Consider the following 23,538-nt stretch of genomic DNA (forward strand, 5'->3'; position numbering starts at 1 on the left):
GAAACTATAAGCTCACACGGCTGCGTGGTTGAATATGGAGTAAGTACCCTGGGGAACAGCTGTATAACGCATTTCATGCAGCCTGCCATGAACCTGGGTGGTGTAGAAGGCTGTTATACTGTTACACCGATGTCTGCTTGATTCCTCATGGTGTAAAATCGTGCGTTACATAACACGCATTAAAACGGCGCCATACTCCACTAATCTGATTTCATGCACACAGGTATACGCATGACTGCAGTAGAGATTTCACCACCTGCTAAACAGACGCTTTTCAAGCATTATGCTCTTAAGCAGGAATGTGGTTTAGCCTTAATTTAGGACAGTTTTGACCTAAATCTGACAGGGTGGTTAGGGATGAAAGATGAGAGCGCGGATGTCGGATGCTGCAGCCGCAGTGTTGTGGTCGCTGTCCGCGGTGCTGAAAGCTGCACACAGCCCCAAGCCTCTACTGCAAACGAGTGCAACTTGTGGAGCTCAGAGCAGCCTGTTGTCTTTTGCATTAACACTGTTTTGTAAGAAAGAAATGCATACAGTTTTTATTTATGTACAAGCAAGGAAAAGCAATCACGCACAGTAACGCAAAAAACACAAACACGAGCTATTAAACATCTATGCAGACAGAAAAAAAAAACAGTACGCCATTACATTAAACAGTCCTGGCAGGGTTTATTGGGTTTATTGGTCATGTTGGGTTTATAAAATCACTCTAGACGCACATTCAGCAATGGAGATGTTGCAGCACGCTTAATGGCGGATTGATATTAGGAGAAGATTAGCGGCTTGGTTGCTTCTGTAGACGATATTTCCCATAAACATTAGTTATTTAGCATTAGTGTTTAACAGCAATCCATTTACAAACAGCTCAGTCTCCTGCTCAGACTGTTTTACCGCATCGGTCTTCAGGACAATCGCCTCTGCGTCACATTCCCTCTTGCCCATTTTCGGAGGGGGAAACCCCGTCACATCCTCTGCCCATATTTGGGCAGCAGCGGACCGAAGTCGGTACACGGCGGGGAATCCTCGAGCCGACGTAGATGAGCGAGAGGCGGAGTCCCGGTTAAGACGACCGGTATAAAAGAGGGACGAGGGATTCCGGTAAACGTAGCGACGGCGAAGAGCAACCGAAGACCCACCGAACGATCTTCGCCTAACGGGAACGCACAGGGAATCCCGAAAACCCCAAACCCTGAGATTGATTACTTCTCACGCACACGCTGGCGGAATTGATCATTTGATCCGTGACTTGTGGATTTGCACAGCACTTTTGATTTTCGCGACGGGATTTCACCACCAAAGGAAGCATTATGATCAGTACAGTGGACTTCAGCGCGCTGGACTTTCTCTGCGCAGCGACGGAAAACGGCGCTCAGACCGAGCGTGATGCCGGTAAGTCTGTGGCATGCATTCCACCAAGCTTTGCACGAACGCACATTTAATCCAAATTACAATTTTGCCAACGGTATTTCTTGAGTTTTGTTTAAAAAAAAAGAAAAAGAAAGAAAAAAAAGAAAAGTAAATCGATGCATGTCTGTATCTATTGATCTAATTGATGCAGTGATTTTTATTAGACCCAAAGCAGTGAGTCATATAGTCTATGTATCAGTAGGTGCAAGCTTATGTAATGACACCTCTCTCTCTCTCTCTCTCCCTCCCTTCCTTCCTCCGTCACTCCCACCCTCGCAGACTTTGAGGGGCTTTTGAAGCCTAAAGTTGAGCAGCCGGATCCTGCTTTCTTCGCAGACCTGAGTGAGAGCTCGGCTGACGGGCTGCCTCCTTCCCCGCTGACATACACCGGCACCTTCCACACCGAGACAGCAGCGTGCAGCGCGGACGCTCTCCTAAACATGATCACGGAGATCGTGGGCATCTGCACAAATCCCATATATGACAGCCACCGCGATGACTTCTCGCAGTCGGTGGCGAGCGCGAGCTCCCGCGGCAGCGCGCTCTACAGACAGGGCTCGGTGGGCTCCACGGCCAGCTCCACCCCCTCGCTGGGATCCCCTGAGCCCCTCTGCAACGATCCCTCAGACGACTTCAAGGATATGGCGAGCCTGCAGCAGCTGTTCCCGGTGACTGTTAAAAAGGAGCGCGAGGACGACTACCGAGGGTGCGACTTCTTTGAAGAGTTGAGTGTGTCAGACACCCGTTTCTCAGATCAGGACGCAGACCTGGACGACATCATCGACCTGCTTTCCCCACTCTGCCCCGAGACGGACTCTCTGGACACTTCTGCTTTGGACACTTGGATAAAACAGGAGCCATTTTGCGTCGAGCAGTGCTCACACAGCGCTCCCCTGAGCACCACATCAAACCAAGCTTCCGCCACCACTCCATCCACTCTTACCGGAAACGCTTTCTACAGGGCAGCCTTCCCCAACGGCCAGGTGTTTGATCTGAACTGCTCCTCGGTGCTGGACTCTCTGCTCTTCTCTAACTCTTCAACCACCAGAAGCCGAGGCCAATCGACTAAAACGGGCACCAGGAAGGGCGCCCCGCGTGAAAAACCCTTTTCCTGCCCGGTGGAAAACTGCGATCGTCGCTTCTCGCGCTCCGACGAGCTGAACCGCCATGTGCGCATCCACACCGGCCACAAGCCGTTCCAGTGCCGGGTGTGCTTGCGGTGCTTCAGCCGCAGCGACCACCTGACAACACACATGCGCACGCACACTGGTGAGAAGCCCTTCTCGTGCGACGTGTGCGGTCGCCGCTTCGCCCGGAGCGACGAAAGAAAGAGGCACTGGCGGGTGCACCTCAAGCAGAGGGAGAGGATGCAACAGAAGGCCGAGCTCCTGGCAGCACGCGCTTTCGCCTTACCGGGCCTCGTGTGAGCGCGCGCTATTGAGAACTAACCCTTTGTGTTCACCCGCTCTGAAAGAAAGCCTCTGGTTAAAGTAAAGCCCAGTTCACCTGCGCGAGCCGGTGCATGGATGGAAGTAGCGCGAAGCTGAAAGTTGCAATCCCGCAACACTTTGGGGACTGGTTGAGGAGAAAAGTGGCGCGATTGTTGCATCACATCCGGTGGATTTCCGGCACGCAGGCGCCGCGCTGTTATCGCTTTTACGAGGTCATAATCAAGACTGCACATAACTTGAACTCTCCATCGAGTGTCGTTTTTTTTCTTTTATGCTGTTAACGAAAATGCATGTTTCATTCAAAATGTTATTAATACCTAAAGTTTGGCAGTGCTAGGCCATGTCAGCATGCACATGATCCAACTTTCTATGGTCTCCATGTTGTGTTTTGATACTTCATTGTGTATAAATCCGAAAACTAAAGAAGCCTATATTTGTATATTTTGGATGGTTATTTTTCTACAGAACACACACGAGAGAAGAATATCTTCTTATAGATTTTATCAGATTGTTGTATTCAACTTTTTGACACTGGAGCGAGCTTGACTGGTTCCCTGCGAACCAAATGCAGACGAAGACATCAACATAGTAGTTGAATTTCAGTAGCACACTTAGTTGTGCAGATATCTTTTTTTCTGTCTATTTGCTTTAAAAACAAAAAACAAAAAAAAAAAAAACAAATGAAATGTTGTGAAATGCCACGCTGTTTAAAGCCTAATGGATATTCCAAATAATTTATGAATGAAATAAAATTAACTATTTATTGATTACATTTGTTATATTTGATTTATTCACACACACACACACACACACACACACACACACACACACACACACACACACACACTTTTTTTTTAGTTTTCCATCCATCCATCCATCTTATATACCGCTTATCCTTTTCAGGGCCACGGGGAGACCTGGAGCCTATCCCAGGGATCATCGGGCACAAGGCGGGGTACACCCTGGACAGGGTTTTTTTTAGTTTTATAGTTTTGAAGTACACTTCAAACGCTTATATGTTTCCACAGCGCCCTCTGCTGTTAAACAACTAGAATCCGAATTTCTTTTCATTCTACTGAAGGGGTGTGTGTGTGTGTGTGTGCGCGCGCGCCTGTGTGTGTGTGTGTGTGTGTGTGTGTGTGTGTGTGTGTGTGCGTGCGCGCGCGCCGCCCTTTTCCAGAAACATCTGTTCCATTCCTAATTTAATGAGATGCAGCATCTATAGACAGTGTGTGTCTTTGTGATAATTAGGCCTAACATGCATGATCCTGATCACTGTCGCACCACGGTATTTTTTTTGTCCCTTCCTAGTAACAGATTTCAATGTCCAAAACAGACTCTTATGGCTAATCCATTATTAGTGATAACACATTGTTTAGTATCATCTTCTATGTCTAATATATTACAATATGTTACAATTTTATATTTTTCGGTGTAACATCCCCTGTCCATAATCATTCCGCATTCACTCCACACATGCGCGCTCCCTTCCGACGTGACGTCACGTAACGTCAGAAGCGGCCCTGACAGATAAGCGCGTGCGCTCTTTAAGCGATCCGTGGGGCTCACTCATCACCTGTTCTTGAACTAAATAAGAAATATATATACAGATACAAAGATGGGTAACGGAAGGATGTGTAAAAGCTTTGGGAGCCATTACTGCTTCAGCTGATGCGCTAGGGTGCGTGTGTGTGTGTGCGTGAGAGAGAGGCGCAATGTGCGGGAGAGGCACGCAGGGAAACTGAGTAAGTAGCCCACCGGATCTTTTTGTCCATTTTAAGCTGGCTGTTGAAGCAATCATCATCACACTTCTCTGCAGAAGTAGTCTGTGTTTGTGTTTTAATGAAGTAAAGCAGAAGATCAGATGAAGACTGGGTCGCATTGCTCTGTACTGGCGTCATTAATATAATAATTCCAGATGTGCCAGGATTATTGCTCAATTCTCGTGACTAAATGATCATACTGTAGGCTATACAGTGTGTTAAATTTGACTAATCGCTACAGTTACATTAGAAATGTGATCGGTGTGATCAATGAACAAATAGGCGCCATGCCCATTCAAACAGGAGCCTTATATGTGATATTTAATAGCAATGTATTGTAAATGAATTCAAATGATATGTGAAAATGCAATTGCAGTAACGTGCTGTAATAGACTGATGATTTATTTTGATCAGAAAACACACACACACACAACCCCCCCCCCCCCCCCCCCCCCCCCCCAAAAAAAAAGGGCAAATGCTTATCTATAATGTAGAATTTGTAAATCCTACACTTTGGCTAATAAATTGCTCTAATAAATGTGTCAAAAAGTTACAAAGGCTATGGTAGGTTGCCTCCAGGGCTACAAATCCCACCTCCGCCCTGTGTGCATGGAGTTTGCATGTTCTCCATGTGCTTTGGTGGTTTCCTCCAGATACTCAGGTTTCCTCCCCCAGTCCAAAGACACGTGTTGTAGGCTGATTGGCACCTCTAAGCGGTCTGTAGTGTGTGAATGTGTGTGCAGTTGTGTCCCCCTCCAGGGTGTCACCCACATTATGCCTCAAGTTTCCTGATAGTCTCCAGGCTCCCAAGCGACCATGTGTTGGAAAACTGGTATGGAAAGTGGATGGATGGATGAATATTTACAGCTTAGTTTCTGTGTCACCCACATTCTGACAGATAACTGGAAAATCTCTCTCTCTCTCTCTCTCTCTCTCTCTCTCTCTCTCTCTCTTAAACACACACACACACACACACACACACACACACACGCACACACACGAGACTCATGGGGATGCCACCAAGACATGAATAAATAAGATGGATGGTGTATGTACAAGATGGATGGTGTTTTGTAAAAAGTGCATGTGTCTAAATCAGTCAAGCGTGAGTAGGAAAGAGAGGCAAGAACCATCAAAAATAGGATAGAGAGCTCAAAAGTCGCCGGATGTCGTCATCAAATAATTAGCATTTTTTTGTTCCATCATCATGATATTTTGCTTAGCGAAACATGTTCCATGAAGAAGGAAGACAAGTGCCAGACAGTCACTAATGTCTACAAAAGGGTGTTTTTGAAATAAAGTGGCTTATATTATATATCGATATATTATATCGAGTTTATATAGTTATATAGTTGCAACACTGACCCTATTTGAGTAAAAGTGAAAGGAGACTAGGAGACTTGGCTAGTAAAATGACTCTTTCAAAATAAACCTAGGTGTAACTAAGCGAAGATTAACTAGTTAATAGATAGTAGAACTCTAAATCAGATTTGTAACTACTGCTATTTGATGGCCTAGCATTGAGTTGGTCTTAGACATCGCTCTCATACTGTAATCCATATATAATTCACACACAAACACAAAGAGATGGAGGTTGTGTGTGTGTTTTATGCTCATTTATTATTTCAGCTCCACTCTTATTAGGATTAGACAGCATCTAGGGGTGAAGAAGGAGCACTGCTGCCATACTGTGCTTAACAGAAGACATCGTCTGACCTATTTACCGCTTTCTCCACTGAAAGTAGATGCATGGGGGTTACACAATATGGCCAAGGAGAGGTCATGCAGGGAATTAATGCTGCAAAAATTCCAAGTCCTGGCTTAGATGTTTCAGTGAGGTTTTGATCAGCTCAGATCAACATCTGCAGAAGCAGTAGAACAGGTAACGTGCTTGGACGGTGTACATCTGGGCGAAGAGCTCCATCTGTTGAAACCTCTAGTGACATAATACAAACATCCTACAAGTGTGGCCAAAAGCGTTTGCTCTGTCATGGGTAGAAGGATGTGGCTAGATGGATAGCGCCTTCCTCCGTGTCATGCTGCCAAGAATTCTGCCTTGAAATGTGTTCAGAGATTTCTGCCTGGAATTTACCACTCTGTGGCCTGCGTATCATAATTGAAACATCTGCTCTGCCTCCTTTCTACCTAATAGGCAATTCTCAAGGCATACATAGGGTTAACAGATGGGACAGGGTTGTTCGGGTGAAACGTGAGAGCTTGTCAGTGTTTTGCAATTGTGATACACCTTGCAGGCATACAAGGATGTCGACTGCTGCGGAGCAGCCAAACCATTGCCCTGACTGTGGAGAGCTATGCGGTTTTGGGGATGTCCCGAGGAACCACGCATGCCAAATGATCTGTCTGACTCCAAGACGGAAGTCCGAAGGGGCCCTGATGGCTCTTCCTGCACAGATCCAGAGTTCTTCCTCCCTGAGGAACACTGAGCTCAGCCAGCCCTTACATCTGGAGCTCCTGGATGCACTGAGCCTGGCTCCATCAGCCACCTCTCCTCTTGCTCAGCTGCTTGTCCACCAGTGCACTCCCTCTCTCCTGTCCTCCTCTGCCTCTCCCTCACACTCTCCGTTCTCCAGGCCTGAGCGAGCACTAGCCCAGATGAGCACACCATGGCTGGCCAGGTTAGCCATGGAGGCTGGGTTCCAGCAGCTTAGCCTGGGGGTTCAGGACCATGTGTCCATGCGGCTGGGGTCCTTGCAGGACGAGGTGAAGATGAGGAGTGCGGAGATGCACAGGGCTCGGAGGGAAAGTGAGAGAATGGAGAAGGAAAAGCAGGACACCGAGGAGAAGGTAGCCGAGCTGGAGCACCAGGTGGAGGTTTCTGTGGAGATGCTAGCTAGCCTGAGGCAGGAGCTGATGGAGCGGGAAGAGGAGCTCAACCTCAAACAACAGTAAGTGTATTAGAGATGGAAAGGTATCAAATGTCATAGTATGATAACCATAACTCTTAATATGAAGATGTTACAACCTTTTTGAAAGATGATATTGAGTGAATTGGGATCATTTTATGACAAATTTCTGACCATGCTAGAATATTTCTTTAATTTACTCATTAAGGGTGTTTCCAGAGGAATGGTGGAAGATTTTCAATTGCGTTTGCAATTGCTCTAACAATGAACATAGACGTATTTTGGATAAATACAACTGAGGTAAAATTCAACCCAGTCCCATAGTGGATAGCAGGTTGGGGATATGGGTCTTACTCAAGGGCCTAATAGCGGCTCTCTGGCAGTCCACGGCATGAAACCCACAATTCCCCCAAGACCATCACAGAACCTTAACCACCAACCTGCCTCTTTACTACTCTATTACCCACTTTTCACCTGACAATAACATTGGCTAATAAAGGGTGATAGCATCACCAGAATTGCTCTGAAGGTCTTGGTAAGCAATAAGGGAAAGGAAGGTGTCCAAACCATCTAGACCATCCACTGCTAAAGGGGAGAAAATAAAGAACGACGGCAAGCGTAAAGCAGGAGGTGTATTGGTGTTGAATGTGTTAAGATTGAGATGGCTGTGAGAGACTCCTGATTATTTCTGGTTCATTGTTCCTCGCTGTTTTCTCAGCATATGTCTGAAACAGCACAGACCGCCCCCTCTGCAGCCTGTAAAATTGCACGGTGCTGGAATTAACATCTTGTTGCCATGGCAACTTTTCTCAGGGCTTTACTTGCTTTTTGTGGGCGTCCGCCTCTGTGCCTGTAGAAATGCAGTCTGACAGGGCAGATGGGCAGAACCGCAGGACGCCGAGTGGCATGACTCGACACACTCTGCACGTGTGTCCGTGCAAATAGGTCACCAAGTTCACAGTCTCTGTTATTTTTATGGAAATGGCTTGATAATCGATCGACATGGAGAGCCGTATAGTCGTTGTAGATAGTGTGTGAATGTGATGAACCTGTTCCAGTAATCGGTCATGTGTAAGGAATATGAGAAGGCAGGAATTTGAAGATAGTTGGAAAATAGTTGCTGTTACCACCATGAAGTGGATTATTTTCAATAGCACATCCCCAGTGTTTTAATCCTCTCATACCAGAGCAATTTGTACACTGATGAGAGTATTTAAAAAAAAATTACTTTCTAACATAACATGAGGAAAAAAAACCTTTCATGAACTAGGCACTGAAATTGCTATTTAAGTTTATAAGTGTGTCTATGTGTGTGTGTGTGTGTGTGTGTGTGTGTGTGTGTATCAGAGAGGTTTGTGATTTGGACAGGTTTGTCCAAGAGACCGCTCTGAAGGAAGCGAACGCTAAGATTCGCCTGCAGAGCTTCATCGAGAATCTGTTGGAGAGAGCAGAGAGAGCAGAGCGACAGCTGCAGGAGCTGCAGGAGCTGCACACACCATCACACACACACACATACACCGACACATCCTTCACGTCACCCGACGGATCATACAGAGCTGCCCGAGGAGCGTTTCACCGGGTAGGACGGCTCACATGCGGCTTATTTAGGTTAATAAAAAAGCATTGAGTTGACCAAAGTGCAGGATTTCAGGCTTAAAGGACAGCGCCGGTAGCTCTACGATACTTTTTGTCAAGCATTGGGTTGGGAAAGCAATCCAGAATTTTTTTTTTAGACAGTGGTACGTTTGTGTTCTGCGCCATGAATATCATCACGTGAAAGTTTACTATCATTCCAAAGCTACGCTCAGTTTGTGGAGTGCACATTTGATCTTCCTTTTGATCTTGATTATGTCTTACTTGTCATAATTGCCAAAAGTATAACATGCTGTACCTTTATATGAATGTCCCCTCTTCTAGAGGAGCTACAGTGAATCAGGGATTTCCAGGTACTGCTATTCACGCTGTGATCACACAGGAAGTTCGGTTCACAGGTAAGAATTGCATGCAGGGCATCCATGCATCTTTCTGGCTAAATTTTGTGTGTGTGTGTGGGTGTGTGTGTTGTGTGTGTGTGTATTACATTGTTGTGTTTGAATGCCCTGAGCAGGTCGGGGGTGTGTGAGGTGCTTTGTGAGGCACAGTGTTACCAGAGGAACCCTTCAGACATGGAGGCTGATTCAGACAGCTGGTCTGTCTATAGCACAGAGTCACAGCAGCACTACGGAACATACAACAGGATAGGTAACACTAATACACACATACACGCACACACGCACACACACACACACACACAAACACACACTTACTATTATGGGTGTAATATTCAAGCTTCCCACGATACGTTTTGATGTTGATTCATAAGGCAACAATTCAATATTTGACAATACCACTGAATCTGTTACGATCCATCATGATTCTAATTCATGAGACGATGTTTAGATATTCGATGAAACCACGTAATCTGCTAAAGATACAATATAATTTTGGGCGGTTGTGGCTCAGGTGGTAGAGTCCACTAATCGTAGGGTTGGTGGTTCGATTCCTGGCCCACATAACGCCACGTTCCGAAGTGTCCTTGGGCAAGACACTGACCCCCAAAATCCTGTTCTGGTGACTAAGTGGAACATGTGATGTCTGTTACAAAACACTGACACTGGAGACTCCTTCCATAAATTACACGAAAACCTGTGTTGTTGGATGTGCACAGATAACTCTGCCTTCCACTGCCACACCCTCTGTCATGGCAACGGGCCTGACCGATCAGTAATGTGTTCAAAGCGAATGAAGAGGAGGGCGTGGCTTTTCTGCGTCTTTCCCTACCTGGACACACACTCGCTCCTCATTGCTGCAGAGGTGTGTGTTGCAACTTTACACTTTTATATGAATCCTAAAGTCATTGGTGGTTAGGAGATGTGTTTTATGTCTTTTAAGAAAGGTGTGTGTGTGTGTGTGTTGTAGGTGTGTAAGGACTGGTGGATTGTTGCCCGTCACCCTGCAGTGTGGACCAGAGTAACACTAGAAAATGATCGTATTTCATCAAAGGTATGACAATACCACACTCCATATAAACACACACACACACACAGTAAATGTAAGTTCTGTTGACACAGTGTTTTACCTTCTGTATATTGTTATAATGTCGTGTGTGTGTGTGTGTGTGTGTGTGTAGTTTATGGTGACTATGGCTCAGTGGTGTACTCAGACACACACGCTCATTCTACGTCACCTAAAACCTCGCTCTCGTGCCAAGAAAGAGAGTAAAGACGAATATCTGAAAAGCACAAGGTATATACACACGTGCATGTACTGACACACACACACACAAACACACACACACACACACACACAAAGCACATGAACATCCACAGCATGCACAGACACACATATTGTTTCTCCTTATCCTCCTTTTGTTTTTTTATAGAGGGTGTCTGGAGGAGGGGCTGGAGGCGGTGCTTAGATCAGCAGGGCGGAGTCTTGTTTCTTTGACCATCTCACATTGCCCCAATATTTTGACGGACAGGACACTGTGGCTTGTAAGCTGCCACTGCAGAGCTCTGCAAATACTTACTTACAGGTGAGTATCAAACACACACACACACACACACACACACACACACACACACACACACACACACACATACATGGATACACAAGTACATACTTGCATATCAGACACACAATATCAGATTTGTATTCGTGTTTTTAGGAGCTCATCAGATCCCGTGGGTCAAGAGGTGATCTGGGCTTTAGGGGCAGGATGCAGAGACATCGCCAGCCTGAACATCGCACCACTACAGCCATGGTGAGTGTTCATCATCATCATCATCATCATCATCATAACCAACATGAACATAGAATAACTACTGCCATAGTGAGTGTTGTTCATCATCATCATCATCATCATCATCATCATCACTAACCTGAACACAGAACCACTACAGCCATGGTGTGTTCTTCATCATCATCATCATCATCATCATCATCATAATCATCATCACCATCATCATAACCAACCTGAACATAGAATTACAACTGCCATGGTGAGTGTTCTTCGTCATCATCATCATCATCATCATCATCATCATCACCAGCATGGCCATAGACTCACTAAAGTATAGATGGATATGGATACAATCTATGGATACAAACTTTGCCATGTTTCTTCTCTCAGCCAGCAGCCCAGTCGCTTTAGTAACCGCTGCCTGCAGACGATTGGCCGATGTTGGCCTCACCTGCATCAGGTGGGAGTGGGTGGAGCTGGCTGTGGTCTTCAGGGATTAGCCTCTTTGGGTGAGTGATGTGAAAGGTTGCATTTGGATGCTCAGAAGCTAAATAAATATTTAAAGGCACTTTTTTCCCCTTTCGTCGTTACTCATATTCCCTCTCACTCCTGTGTCCTCAGTGAGGAACTGCTCGAGTGTGTGTGTGTTGGAGTTGGACCACATGAGTGAGATGAGCCAGCAGGGGGCAGCAGAGCTGTGCAGGGAAGGACTACAGCAATTACACACACTCATCTTCAGATACACACCTGTTACTGCCAAAGCCATCCTGCACTTTCATAGTGAGTAGTGTACACACACACACACACACACACACACACACACACACACACACACAGACACACAGGCTATATTTCTCAGCTGGATTTTCCCCACCACTCTATTTCCAGGTGTGTGTTTGAGGCTGAAGTGTATCATTGTTCTCATGAGTTCTACAGATTACTTTGATGACCCTGAGAGTGAAGAAGCGAAGAGAATTTTTAATGAGATGCTCAGCAGCCTGAAGGTCATACAGATGTTTCATTTTTTTTTCCCTGGAAGTTTTGCATTGTGGATTAATTGATGATTTTTTTTTTCTGACTGATTCTTTTCCTCTTCCTCTTTAGGCTCTGAAGAAGAGACCTGGCTTGTCAGACATCCTTCAGGTCAGAGTGGACCAGTGTGACATTCTACCTGGCTCTTAAAGAATACAAACACACACGCACACACACACACACACACACACACACACACACACACACACACACACACACACACACAAACTTTCTGCACATCTTTAGACTTTATTCTCCATGCATAGATACACACCTACACCTGTACACACACACACACACACACACACACACACACACTCAATATTACTGCACTTTCCTCCCTGCACGTTACACTCCTACACCTATGCACACATACGGTACGCGCACACACTAACACACACACACACACACACACACACACACACACACACACACACACACTGCACATTTTTAGCCCTTATTCTTCCCACACTGATACACTGCTTCACCTCTGCACATATACAAACACACAAACACAAACCAACATCTATGCACCCACACATAAACACAAAACATAAACACACACACACACACTTGCTGCACTTTATTTTCCACACTTATATACACACCTACACCTATGCGCGCACACACATACACACACTTACTGCACTTTCCCCCCACACTCAGTTACACTCCTAGTGGTTCTAGATCTGTTTTATTTGCTGTAAGGTGTTATGTTCTGAATCAATTTGACAATCAGCCTCCTTGGTATGAAACATTTTGAGTGCTTCCAAACGATTACTGATTCTTTAAAGAATAGCAAATAAAAATCGAGCAAAGTTCATCCTTTTCCTGAACATAATTTTATTTTTAATGTCTTCTGACGAGCACAATTCATCGAAAAAGAAACTGGAAAAGAATATGTTGCGTGATCCGTATTCAGATGTTATAACGATCTACGGTGTACCTGTTATACATGAGTGTGAAACGTTTGTATCTGAAGTGCTTTATGTAAAGAATAAAACACTCAGTGGCATACTGCTATAGGAAAATAATCAACGACACGACGGTGCGATGAAGCTCAGATATCATTACCACCTCAAAGTTGATTTGTTATTTTATAATAATAAACAGTACATCCTGAAGTGTTTTATTCCTCTCATACCACAGCAGTTTTCCAACAATTGCAAGTTTTCTATTAATTGCAGAACAACACGTCATCATTTTTATCCATTTATAGTCACGTTTAATGTTGTGGAGCGTCTACAGGTGAACTTAGCTCCTGTTCTCCCTTATATTATAGCAACTATTAAACGTAAAGTTACAGGATGTTATACAAAAACTGACACTGGAGACTCCTTCCATAAATGCTAAATAAACACATACTCACAAACATATCAAATATTCACCATAGCAATGATCAGACATGTTTTTAAATCAGTTTTATGAAGCTTCCCCCATACAGTCCCTTTGTTAGTTGTTACTATAGAAACAATAATGTAAAAGAACGAGTGCAACTCCTAACCAATCAGATTTGAGAATTCAATGGTGTTGTGCTATACAGCATTACAGTGCACAACAATGTAAGACACAGTTGTTGTCCAGGTTGCATTCAGATTGTATACGATGCCAAATAACGTACGATTTCTCATGTTTTCTGAATATTGTCGTGAGACAAAGAAATAAACGTCAACCGTTTTCTGAATTGTTCTGAGTCCGTTTTCCCTTAAGACCAGTTTGTCGGCCATGACATAAACAAACTCGCAGTATAACAGCCGGCAAGTTCGAATCCTGGCGACGCCACAACCATCAGTAGCTGCGAGTCAAGATTGCCTATGCTGTCTGGGTGGAAGGGGATACTCTCACCTCTGTCAATCAAAGCCACGCTAGCTAATCGTGAGCGCTTGTGAGCTGATGTATGTGGAAGAGAGTAGACAGCACTTTCCTCTGAGTATATTATGAGCAGCAGTGTGAAAAATTGTGCATTTGGCTGGCTTCATTATTGGTTTTATGAGTGTGTAAAATAAACATTACTCAATTATTCAAACTTTATGCTACAACATGAAAAACAACATTACCTTTTCTCTAATGGAAACTCTTCTTATTATGTTATATTATATTATATTATATTACATATCTTTTTTTTTTTTAAATAATAGTATTTTCTCTTCAAAACGTATAGACAGCTCGAATCATGTTACTGGAGTTGACCATGTTCTTGGTCCTGTTTCCTTGGGTTATAAATACTAGGTTGCACGCAAGAGGTGAAAGATCTGGTGTCAATGTGTCACAATGCAGAAAAACAAGGAGGTTTTAACAGCAGAGGTAGAAGCCTGTTGACCTGCAAGTGATGAATAAAAGGTAAAATGCACCAGGCAAGTCTGGAATTGATGAGATAAGATAAGATAAGATCAACCTTTATTGATCCCCCGTAGGGGAAATTCAAATAGACACAGCAGCACAAGTAGGATGAGTCACATGAAAGAAAGAAAGACGGAAAGAAAGAAAGAAAGAAAGAAAGAAAGAAAGAAAGAAAGAAAGAAAGAAAATAATTTCCATAAATACCTATATAATAGAAATAACAGAAATAATAGAAACAATAAAACAGATCTGTGAGTATGTACATATGCTAGAGATATATTTGTATATTTACATGTTCAATAGTTATATACATGTGCGAGATCTGTGAAATGGCAATTAACTGTTGAGTGTGTGTTTCTGTAAGACTCAATCGGTGGGGTAGGAGGTACTGGGTATCATTGCATTGTGGAGTCTGATGGTACGAAAGGCTGATGGTATGAAAGTGCCCCCAAGATGTTTTGAGGCATGTGGCTGGATGGATCTGTGGCTGAAGGTGCTCCTGAGCCTCCTCAGCTCAGCATAGACAGGACAAGAAGGATTGTCCATGATAGCTTTCAGCTTCCCTCTCATCCTCTTCTTAGTCACTTCCTCTACTCTGTCCAGTCCCATCCGTACCACAGAGCTTGCCTTCCTCACCAGCTTGTACAGCTTGTTGGCACCACAAGTCCCAATGCCACCTCCCCAGCACACCACAGCAAAGAAGATAACGCTGGAAATCACAGACTGGTAAAACATTAAAGGTCCTGAGCCTCCTCAGGAAGAACATCCTGCTCTGTAATTTCTTATAGAGGGCCTCGGTGTTGTCTAACCAGTCCTGTTTGTTATTGAGTTGCACCCCTAGGAACTTGTAGTTGTCCACTATCTCCACTCCCTCCCACCTTATGGTGACAGTGTTGGAGGAGCCGCTTGCTGCACCGGAAGTCCGCCACCAGCTCCTTGGTTTTCCCGATGTTGAGCTGGAGGTGGTTGTTGCCACACCAGTTTATAAAGCTTTCAATAAGGTCTCTGTACTCCTCGTTCTTATTATCTGTGATACAGCCAACAATGGAGGAGTCATCCGATAACTGCTGTACGTGGCACGTTCCTGAATTGAAGCAGAAATCAGAGGTGTAGAGGGAGAACAAGAATGGTGACAGTACAGTTCCCTGGGGTGCTCCAGTGTTGCTAGTCACCACGTCTGACAAGCAGCCTTGCAGCCTGACATACTGCAGCCTGTCAGTGAGGTAGTCTGTAATCCAGGCCACAAGGTCCTGGTCCACCTACATCTCAGAAAGCTTCTCTGCCAGCCGGAGTGGCTGAGCTGTGTTAAAAGCACTAGAGAAATCAAAGAACATGATCCTGACAGTGCATTGTGGCCTCTCCAGGTGTGTGTAAGGTCTTTGAAGCAGGATGATGGCATCCTCCACACCAATATCAGCCTGGTATGCAAACTGCAGCAGATCCAGGCAGGTCCGTAAAATGGGCCGGAGGTGCTGCAGAACCAGCCTCTCAAGGGTCTTCATTACATGTGACATTAAGGCCACAGGCCTGAAGTCGTTGAGAGCACTGGCACGTCCTTTCTTGGGCACAGGGACTATGCAGGATGTCTTCCAGATCTTAGGTACCTTCTTCGGCCTGAGCGAGAGGTTAAGAAGATGCCGGAACACTCCTGCCAGCTGCGCTGCACACTTGGTGAAAATTTGGCAGGAAACGGACGCATTGCAACGCAGGATAGTGACACATAAATATACACAAACGTAGTACACACACTGTGCTCACTGCATAGTTTATACACGAACAATGCTCAACGCAACTCCGTTGGGTTTATGAAGGATGGTGCTAATGAAACATTTGATGAGGAAGTTCAGATGTTGGATGTATGAAGTGCAAATGACCACAATGGCGTCCCCTGTAGATGGCATCCTAGCTAGCTGCCTATGTTCCTTCTGCATTGAGGAGACAAGGCTTTCAGTTGCTTTATTCTTCTGATAGCATTTACAGAGCAGAATCGAAGTGGTGTTAACTGGACGGAAAGTCAATTGTATGGTATGCAGTGAATATATGAATTCTATGTGTGCATGAAAAAAATATATACAATATATAATATATGATATATACAACTATATACAACACAATATATACAACTCAAGAGCTGTTTAAAAAAAATTCTGTAACTCCTCCCTGTGTGTGTGTGTGTGTGTGTGTGTGTGTGTGTGTGTGTGTGTGTGTGCGCGCGCGCGCGTGTGTGCGCGTGCACGGTGGCTTAGTGGTTAGCACGTTCTCCTCACACCTTCAGGGTCGGGGGTTCGATGGGATGTGTATAGAGTTTCTTCTCCGTATAGCATGTTCTTCTCCGTGCTGTGGAGGTTTCCTCCGGGTTCCTCCCTCAGTCCAAAGACGTGTATGGTAGGTGGATTGGCATTTCCAAATTGCCTGTAGTGTATGAATCACTGTTAATCACTCAGTCCCCACTGGATCATGGGGGTCACCGGGAAGTGAGATTAGAAATGTCTTTACTTTGAAGAGAAAAAAAAGAAATAACATGAGAAAATAAAGGGTTTAGAGGGAATATTAAGGGTTAATGTGGAACGGACAATGAAGCTCTATTGTTAAAAAATGGCATTAGGAGGGGGATTTATATGTTGGAGACTTCCGGTTGGGTTTCAGAGCAGGACAATATTTAGGCTATAAGGCTTTAACGTGTCTGGATAGTGATGGCACACACACACACTCACTCTGAAACACCGCGTGGTGCACTAAGACCCAGCGGACACCGGTCTCTAGTCAGAAGCTGATGCGCGCTCCCTCCCGGCCGCTCACCTGCTGCGAGGCGCGCGCCCGGATGAGAGGATCTGCGCGCTCTCGTCAGCGGCCATGCTGCCCCGGTCACAGCGCGGCGCGCCCAGCACCTGCACGGAGCGAGCATCCATCCTCCACCAGGACTTACAAAGGCAGTCTGATGAAGCATGGTCCTCGCGTTATTGAATTTTAACTTTCTTTTAAGCGCGGTGCCGGATTTTGAATTTTTATGACACAATCCTCGGACTGAAATCGATTGCAATGAATCTGGATTATTCCCGGTGATAGCGGCGGTGCTTACCGGATGACTGCACGAATGTCTTTTATCGTAGTGTGACCTGTTCATGGAGTAATCAGTTAGAGGAAGAAGAACAGGTGTAGGTATTACGCGTTTGTGCCGAGTGTAAGTAAATCATGCTCGCGTGCCGCACGACGCCCCTCTCTCGGAGAGGGTCACCCCGCCGTCTGAGCGGCCCCCGGCAGGCGTGAGCAGGGATCAGCGCGTCGTGTAGACCCGGGAGCCGGTGACCAGAAAAAAGCGCATCGAGCTCTCACTTGCAAGACATAAATAACCAAAACGTATCACGTAAAAGGTAAAAATGGCTCTGAACAGAAGCATCGAGCTGGAGCACTTTGACGAACGGGACAAGGTTCGGCGCTCGACGCGCGCCACCGGCTCCGGTTCTCAGTCCGGGTCCCGGGCGAGCAGTCTGGTGCCCAGCCCCGCTCAGAGCGCCAACTGCAGCTTCTACCGGACCCGCACTCTACGTGCGCTCAGCTCCGAGAAGCGGGCGCGCAAGGTACGCTTTTACCGCAACGGGGACCGCTACTTCAAGGGGCTCGTCTACGCCGTGTCCAACGACCGCTTCCGGTCTCTGGACGCGCTTCTCGCGGAGCTCACGCGCTCACTCACCGACAACCTGCACCTGCCGCAGGGCGTCCGCACCATCTACACGGCGGACGGCAGCAAGAGGGTGACGAGCTTAGACGAGCTGGTGGAAGGTAAGACAAAGGAGCACCTGCAGGAACGTAGGATAGGCCTGCTGGATCGATCTGGTACAAGAAATGGAATTTCATGTATTGATGTTAATACATTCATATTATTAATAAGAATAGAAATTGTATAGATTACATCATATTAAACATAGCCTATTGTTACAATTTAACTAAAACATACTTGCCATTCACATTGTACACCACGATAACTATACTACATTCATTCCACACTCAATAATAATAATAATAATAATAATAATAATTATTATTATTATTATTATTATTATTATTATTATTATTATTTCTGGCACCCTGCATGGGTGGCACCATAGAAAAAAATCATGTCACCCCAATTGCCATCCCAAATACAATTCCTATTGCAATTTACTGAAGCATATCAAGCTCATGCTTATTTCAGTCATAATAATAATAATAATAATAAATAATAATAATAATAATCCCTGCACTCTGTGTAACCTAAACAGTAATGTCATTATTTAGCCATTAATTCTGTAAAGATGCTGTAACCTCTTAAGTCTAAAATCCTGAGCACATACAGTACTATGCAGTTTTGGAAATAGCCAATCAGCTCCTCGGAATGGTCACCATGGTAACCCAGTGAATTCGGGCCAATAGAGAGGGAATCCAAATTTCATTCTGACAGCACAAGGTTTAACTGAGGGCAGAGCAAATGTAAAACTGTGGACCTGGCTGAGATTAGTGGGAACACACACTCACACAAACACACACACACACACACACACACACACACACTCACACAAACACGCACACATGCACAAAACCTCCCCCCTCTCCACGCCCCACACCCCCAACCCCACCTCCGGACAATTTGCTGACAGCAGCATGTCTGCATAGTGCTCTAGTGCTTTAAACACAGAGCCATGACTGATGCTAATGGTCACATTGATTTGAATCATATAAATTGATTCGTCATGTCCGGAGCAGATATTACTTTTAACAGGCCTCCAGTCTATTAGTTTGCAGCCATTTTGCGAGGCTTGCTGTTATGCGTGATAGCATCCTGTATATTAAACACAAGTGGAGAGAAAAGATTTGGTGCCCTTCCTTCATACACGGCTCCCGGAGCCTCTTTCAGCTTCCTCTAATAAAAGCTGTCACATTTTATTAATGCCATTCGTTTAATTTTACTGAGCACGTTACAAAACTACAACCACCATTAACCCCATTCATTTCACATTACAACACACTCCATTAACATTTCACATTCACGTTGTCTCCTCGCTCATTTCCGCTTCTGTGTGTTCCCCGGTCTCCTTGCTGCGCTTTCATTTTCTCTAATCCCGTATATGCTTAGAGTTGCAGAAATCAAAAATGTGACCTTGCCTTTCCTTTCTGTCTGTCTCGCTATCTGTTCCTCTCTCTAGTGCAGCACAAAATCCTGACCCCACATATACCCCGTGGACGGGGTGGGGGTTGGCAGTTGTTTTCTACTTCTGTTTTGCACTTTGTTTTCTTTATTGTCTCTGGAATATGGAGAAGGCTATGACTAGATGATCTTGAGACACGATTTGGAACACAGTTATTCATATAGCCAGAGACAAATAAAGGTGCTGTATCATTAGGAGTAAATAGAAGAGTAATAACATTTCATAATCAATGGAAATTTCAAGGACATTTCAAGGTTTTAACGGGTTCCACCAATGTTTACATCTTTGGTAGTCACATGCACGCCAGGACCATCCATAGAGCACAAACCCAAAGTGATTGATTTTGGCAGTTTAATGCCTCAAATAGCACTCAGATCAATACTGGGGAATCTATTTACCTAGGTGTAGGAGTTTCCTGTTTGAAAAAGGAAACCAATCCATATTAAAACACTAACCACCGTGGCACTCATATAAAATACGTTAAACATTAAGCTTCAATATTTTGGACAGTCGTTAGTCTTTCATTGGACTTTCATACAAGTTCCATTTGGTATTCATTGGACTTTCATTCAACTTCTAATAAATGAAGTGTACCATGGATACTTCCATCTACCCATCCATTCATCTTCTATACCACTTATCCTTCAGGGCCATGGGGAACCTGGAACCTATCCCAGGGAGCATGGGGCACAAGGTGGGGTACACCCTGGACAGGGTGCTAATCCACTGTAGGGCACACTCGCATACACACCTTCACACACCCATTCATACACTACGGACACCTACCACGCATGTCTTTGGACTGGTGGAGAAAACCGGACTACCCAGAGGAAACCCCCGCAGGAATCGAACCCCCAACCCTGGAGGTGTGAGGCGAACGTGCTAACCACTGTGTGCTGCACCATGGATTCTTAATTAAACATTTTCACCCAAACGTACCCTTATCTTTTTATTTGAAGTTATGGCTTCCATGATGGGTGCACATTTTGAAACAGTATGTGAAGAGTTTTTTTTTAAAGAATTGTTAAAAATGTTTTTGGACAGTTAATTAAATGGTATTTAATGGAGCTCATCAGAAATGTAATATGATATTATTAGGTATAACAATTTTTAAAAAAACTTTCTCGCCTGCAGGAGAGAGCTACGTTTGTGCATCTAACGAGCCCTACAGGAAAGTGGACTACACTAAGAACGTGAACCCTAACTGGGGCTCTCGGCTTGCGGGGACAGGAGCGGTGGCCGGGGCGGGCCACCAGGGTTCGGGCGGGGGCCAGCGGGCACTGGGCGAGGGAAAAGAGAGTAAAGACTTTATCAAACCTAAGCTGGTGACGGTGATCCGGAGCGGCGTGAAGCCACGAAAGGCTGTCAGAGTCCTGCTGAATAAAAAGACGGCTCACTCTTTCGAGCAGGTGCTGGCTGACATCACAGAGGCCATCAAGCTCGACTCTGGAGCCGTGAAGAAGCTGTACACTCTAGACGGGAAGCAGGTGGGTAGCATTTTACATCCTTCCAGGTGATATTTCTGAGTGTGTGCAGAATAGGAATCAATGATGCGCTACCACTCGGGCAATGTGTCAACGTTCTGCTCTTGTCAGAAGGGCCGTGTTGCAACCGTTAGCTTCTATGCCATTAACATTCCACACTTGTGTGTGGAACATAAACCTGCCATTTTATTTACATAGTGACATGCAGTATTATTGTATTTATAATGCTCAGCCTAACAGAAGTTTACCATTTTTGACACCTACAGAATAATAACTTTAACAAACCAGCAGCTTCAGATAGAAATGTCAAAATGAGCTAAAACAGTGACAGGATCATTGAATCAATGAGTTGATCTCGAGAATTGAATCTGTTCTATTCGCGAACGAATCATTCAGACTGGCTTTATCAACGGGATTCTCCAATTCATCGAAATGAACCGACTTGAACAAACGATTCACTCCCGAATCGGATGTCATTACAACGCTTCTCTAATGAACACACTCGGGACAATTAAAGGAGATTTATATGATCACATTAAATTTCAATCGATTCCTCACAGAAAGCTGTTGCAAGGCTTTGGAAAGCTGGAATATATACAGTACAACACTGGACTGCTTTTACGTCCTTTATGAAGCTCGATGCTCCATTGCTATTGCTCGATTGCATGGGAAAACATACATTCTTGGAAATATTGTGTTCCAGCCTCCGAGGATGAACATCTGGGGGCGTAACTGATAGAATTTCTATTTGATGTTAATTATAACAGCTTCATACGGGGTAGCTTGAGAATCATAGCACAAGAATGGGAACTTTATTTTTTTTTAAAACTGGGTGACTAGCCGTCTTCTCCGTCTTATGCTCTCCTCTTTTTCATGTTTTTCTTTCCTCTTTTGGTGTCCCAATCTCTTGCCATCTATCTGATGCATGTAACAACTCACAACTGTGAAGTGCCGCGTTTCTGAATAATCCACAAATGTCTTAAGGACACATGCACAGGGCACAAAGGGCATTCATTATAGCCTGCTTCTTAATAGATTATTGTGCAAAGAGGACACTTAAATACCAAAATCATACAGAAAAGTATGGGGTTCTGCTGGGCCCTGTGTCTGACCAGGGCCCTTAGAAACGTCCTAATCTGACCCCACCGGAATTAATAATTCAAGTCTTAAAAACACACACACAGGTGGCGTCAACCTCAGCAGTCTGCATTGTGATTAATGGGATTGTGTGAATTAAAAAATGACAATAACGGAAAGCATCGTACACACTATCTAATGGTTCTAGTTCCAGTAGAACAGAAGTGTGCATAATGAAGTGGAAGATATAAAATGCAAGGAATGTCGAAAATCCAGAGTTACGGCTTCTAAGAGTACAGCCCGTCTTTATCAGCTTGACATTTACCATATTCAATATACACTCATGATCAATAGTGTAATAACATAAGCTTACTAAGCAAAATGTGTGTGTGTATATGTGTGTTGGGGGTGGGAAGGGAGGTGGAGGGGGGTGGGGGCAGTTGATGGGTGGTGCAGGAGAAGCCCAGTTCAGCTCTGGCTGCAGGCCAGTTGCTATGGTAACCATTCTCCGCTCCTCTTGGGTGAACTCCCTGAATGGCTCAGCAGAGACAGGAACTACACAAGTTGGTGTGTGTGTGTGTGTGCGTGTGTGTGTGTGTGTGTGTGTGTAAAAGATCAGAGCTCATTTGTATGCCACACATTTTTCTACTGCAGGGAAGGAGGGGAATCCTTGAAAGACTTATTTGTTCTTTGGCGAGACGGAAGTGTGTGTGTGTGTCCTGTACCTTATAAGCAAAACTGCTGGTTTCTTATTGCAACTGCACCTGCCAGTAGGTCTTTTTAAAAAAAAAATGTTTCTGCCTCACTGTCATCTCATTGTAGAACTATACACCGTGTAGGAAAAAACCTTGAGAGGAACTGGACTGAAGGTGATTTACAAGTGTGGAAGCCATTTTGTGTCAGGATGGCGTGTGATCGATCTTAAAGGGGATCTTTTGTGTGTGTGTGTGTTCTTCAGTCACTCATGCTAGTAGAACCTGAGAAGGTCAAAAGGATTTGAATGGTCCAAAACGTATAACGAGACTGTGTTATGATGATATGTGATGTACTACAGCAGAATTCAAACCGAGTTTCTCTTTCTGTGTCTCTGTAGCTGACGAGCCTGCAGGACTTTTTCGGTGATGATGACGTGTTTATTGCATGCGGTCTTGAGAAG

General features: G+C 44.8%; 3 protein-coding genes across 5 annotated transcripts in view; all 3 read left to right on the forward strand.

Annotated features, from left to right (window-relative positions):
• Positions 1-347: 347 nt before the first annotated feature.
• egr4 (early growth response 4) lies at positions 348-3,599 on the forward strand. The gene is made up of 2 exons (XM_017486318.3): positions 348-1,389; positions 1,687-3,599. Exons 1-2 carry the CDS (start codon positions 1,308-1,310, stop codon positions 2,832-2,834), a joined length of 1,230 nt encoding a protein of 409 aa, XP_017341807.1. The 5' UTR covers positions 348-1,307; the 3' UTR covers positions 2,835-3,599.
• Positions 3,600-4,397: 798 nt separating this feature from the next.
• On the forward strand, positions 4,398-13,982 carry si:ch73-290k24.5 (F-box only protein 41). Of its 2 annotated transcripts, XM_017486321.3 has the most exons (14): positions 4,398-4,603; positions 6,874-7,527; positions 8,833-9,064; positions 9,403-9,476; positions 9,593-9,726; positions 10,193-10,338; positions 10,444-10,527; positions 10,655-10,770; positions 10,907-11,059; positions 11,192-11,287; positions 11,657-11,775; positions 11,888-12,046; positions 12,155-12,270; positions 12,371-13,982. In XM_017486321.3, exons 2-14 carry the CDS (start codon positions 6,884-6,886, stop codon positions 12,446-12,448), a joined length of 2,151 nt encoding a protein of 716 aa, XP_017341810.1. In that variant the 5' UTR covers positions 4,398-4,603; positions 6,874-6,883; the 3' UTR covers positions 12,449-13,982. The 2 variants fall into 2 exon arrangements, with proteins under 2 accessions (XP_017341810.1, XP_017341808.1); XM_017486319.3 differs by lacking the exon at positions 4,398-4,603 and having other exon boundaries at positions 5,191-7,527.
• Positions 13,983-17,502: 3,520 nt separating this feature from the next.
• LOC108275533 (serine/threonine-protein kinase DCLK2) overlaps positions 17,503-23,538 on the forward strand; it is a 13,015-nt gene continuing 6,979 nt past the window's right edge. For both annotated transcript variants that reach the window (XM_017486414.3, XM_017486415.3), the window contains exons 1-3: positions 17,503-18,418; positions 20,956-21,308; positions 23,476-23,538. The exon at positions 23,476-23,538 is cut by the window's right edge and continues 70 nt beyond it. In XM_017486414.3, coding sequence (XP_017341903.1) covers positions 18,016-18,418; positions 20,956-21,308; positions 23,476-23,538 — 819 coding nt within the window. In that variant the 5' untranslated portion in view covers positions 17,503-18,015. The remainder of the gene's footprint in view (positions 18,419-20,955; positions 21,309-23,475) is intronic.

The sequence above is a fragment of the Ictalurus punctatus genome, chromosome 15, assembly GCF_001660625.3.
Source record: "Ictalurus punctatus breed USDA103 chromosome 15, Coco_2.0, whole genome shotgun sequence".
In the NCBI taxonomy this organism is placed as follows: Eukaryota; Metazoa; Chordata; class Actinopteri; order Siluriformes; family Ictaluridae; genus Ictalurus; species Ictalurus punctatus.

Coding starts and splice junctions, on each gene's coding strand:
- egr4 (XM_017486318.3), top strand. CDS start 1,308: ATGATCAGTACAGTGGACTTCAGCGCGCTGGACTTTCTCTGCGCAGCG. Junction 1,390..1,686: donor TCAGACCGAGCGTGATGCCG/GTAAGTCTGTGG, acceptor CCACCCTCGCAG/ACTTTGAGGGGCTTTTGAAG.
- si:ch73-290k24.5 (XM_017486319.3), top strand. CDS start 6,683: ATGTGTTCAGAGATTTCTGCCTGGAATTTACCACTCTGTGGCCTGCGT. Junction 9,727..10,192: donor CGGAACATACAACAGGATAG/GTAACACTAATA, acceptor GGATGTGCACAG/ATAACTCTGCCTTCCACTGC. Junction 12,047..12,154: donor AGCCATCCTGCACTTTCATA/GTGAGTAGTGTA, acceptor CTCTATTTCCAG/GTGTGTGTTTGAGGCTGAAG.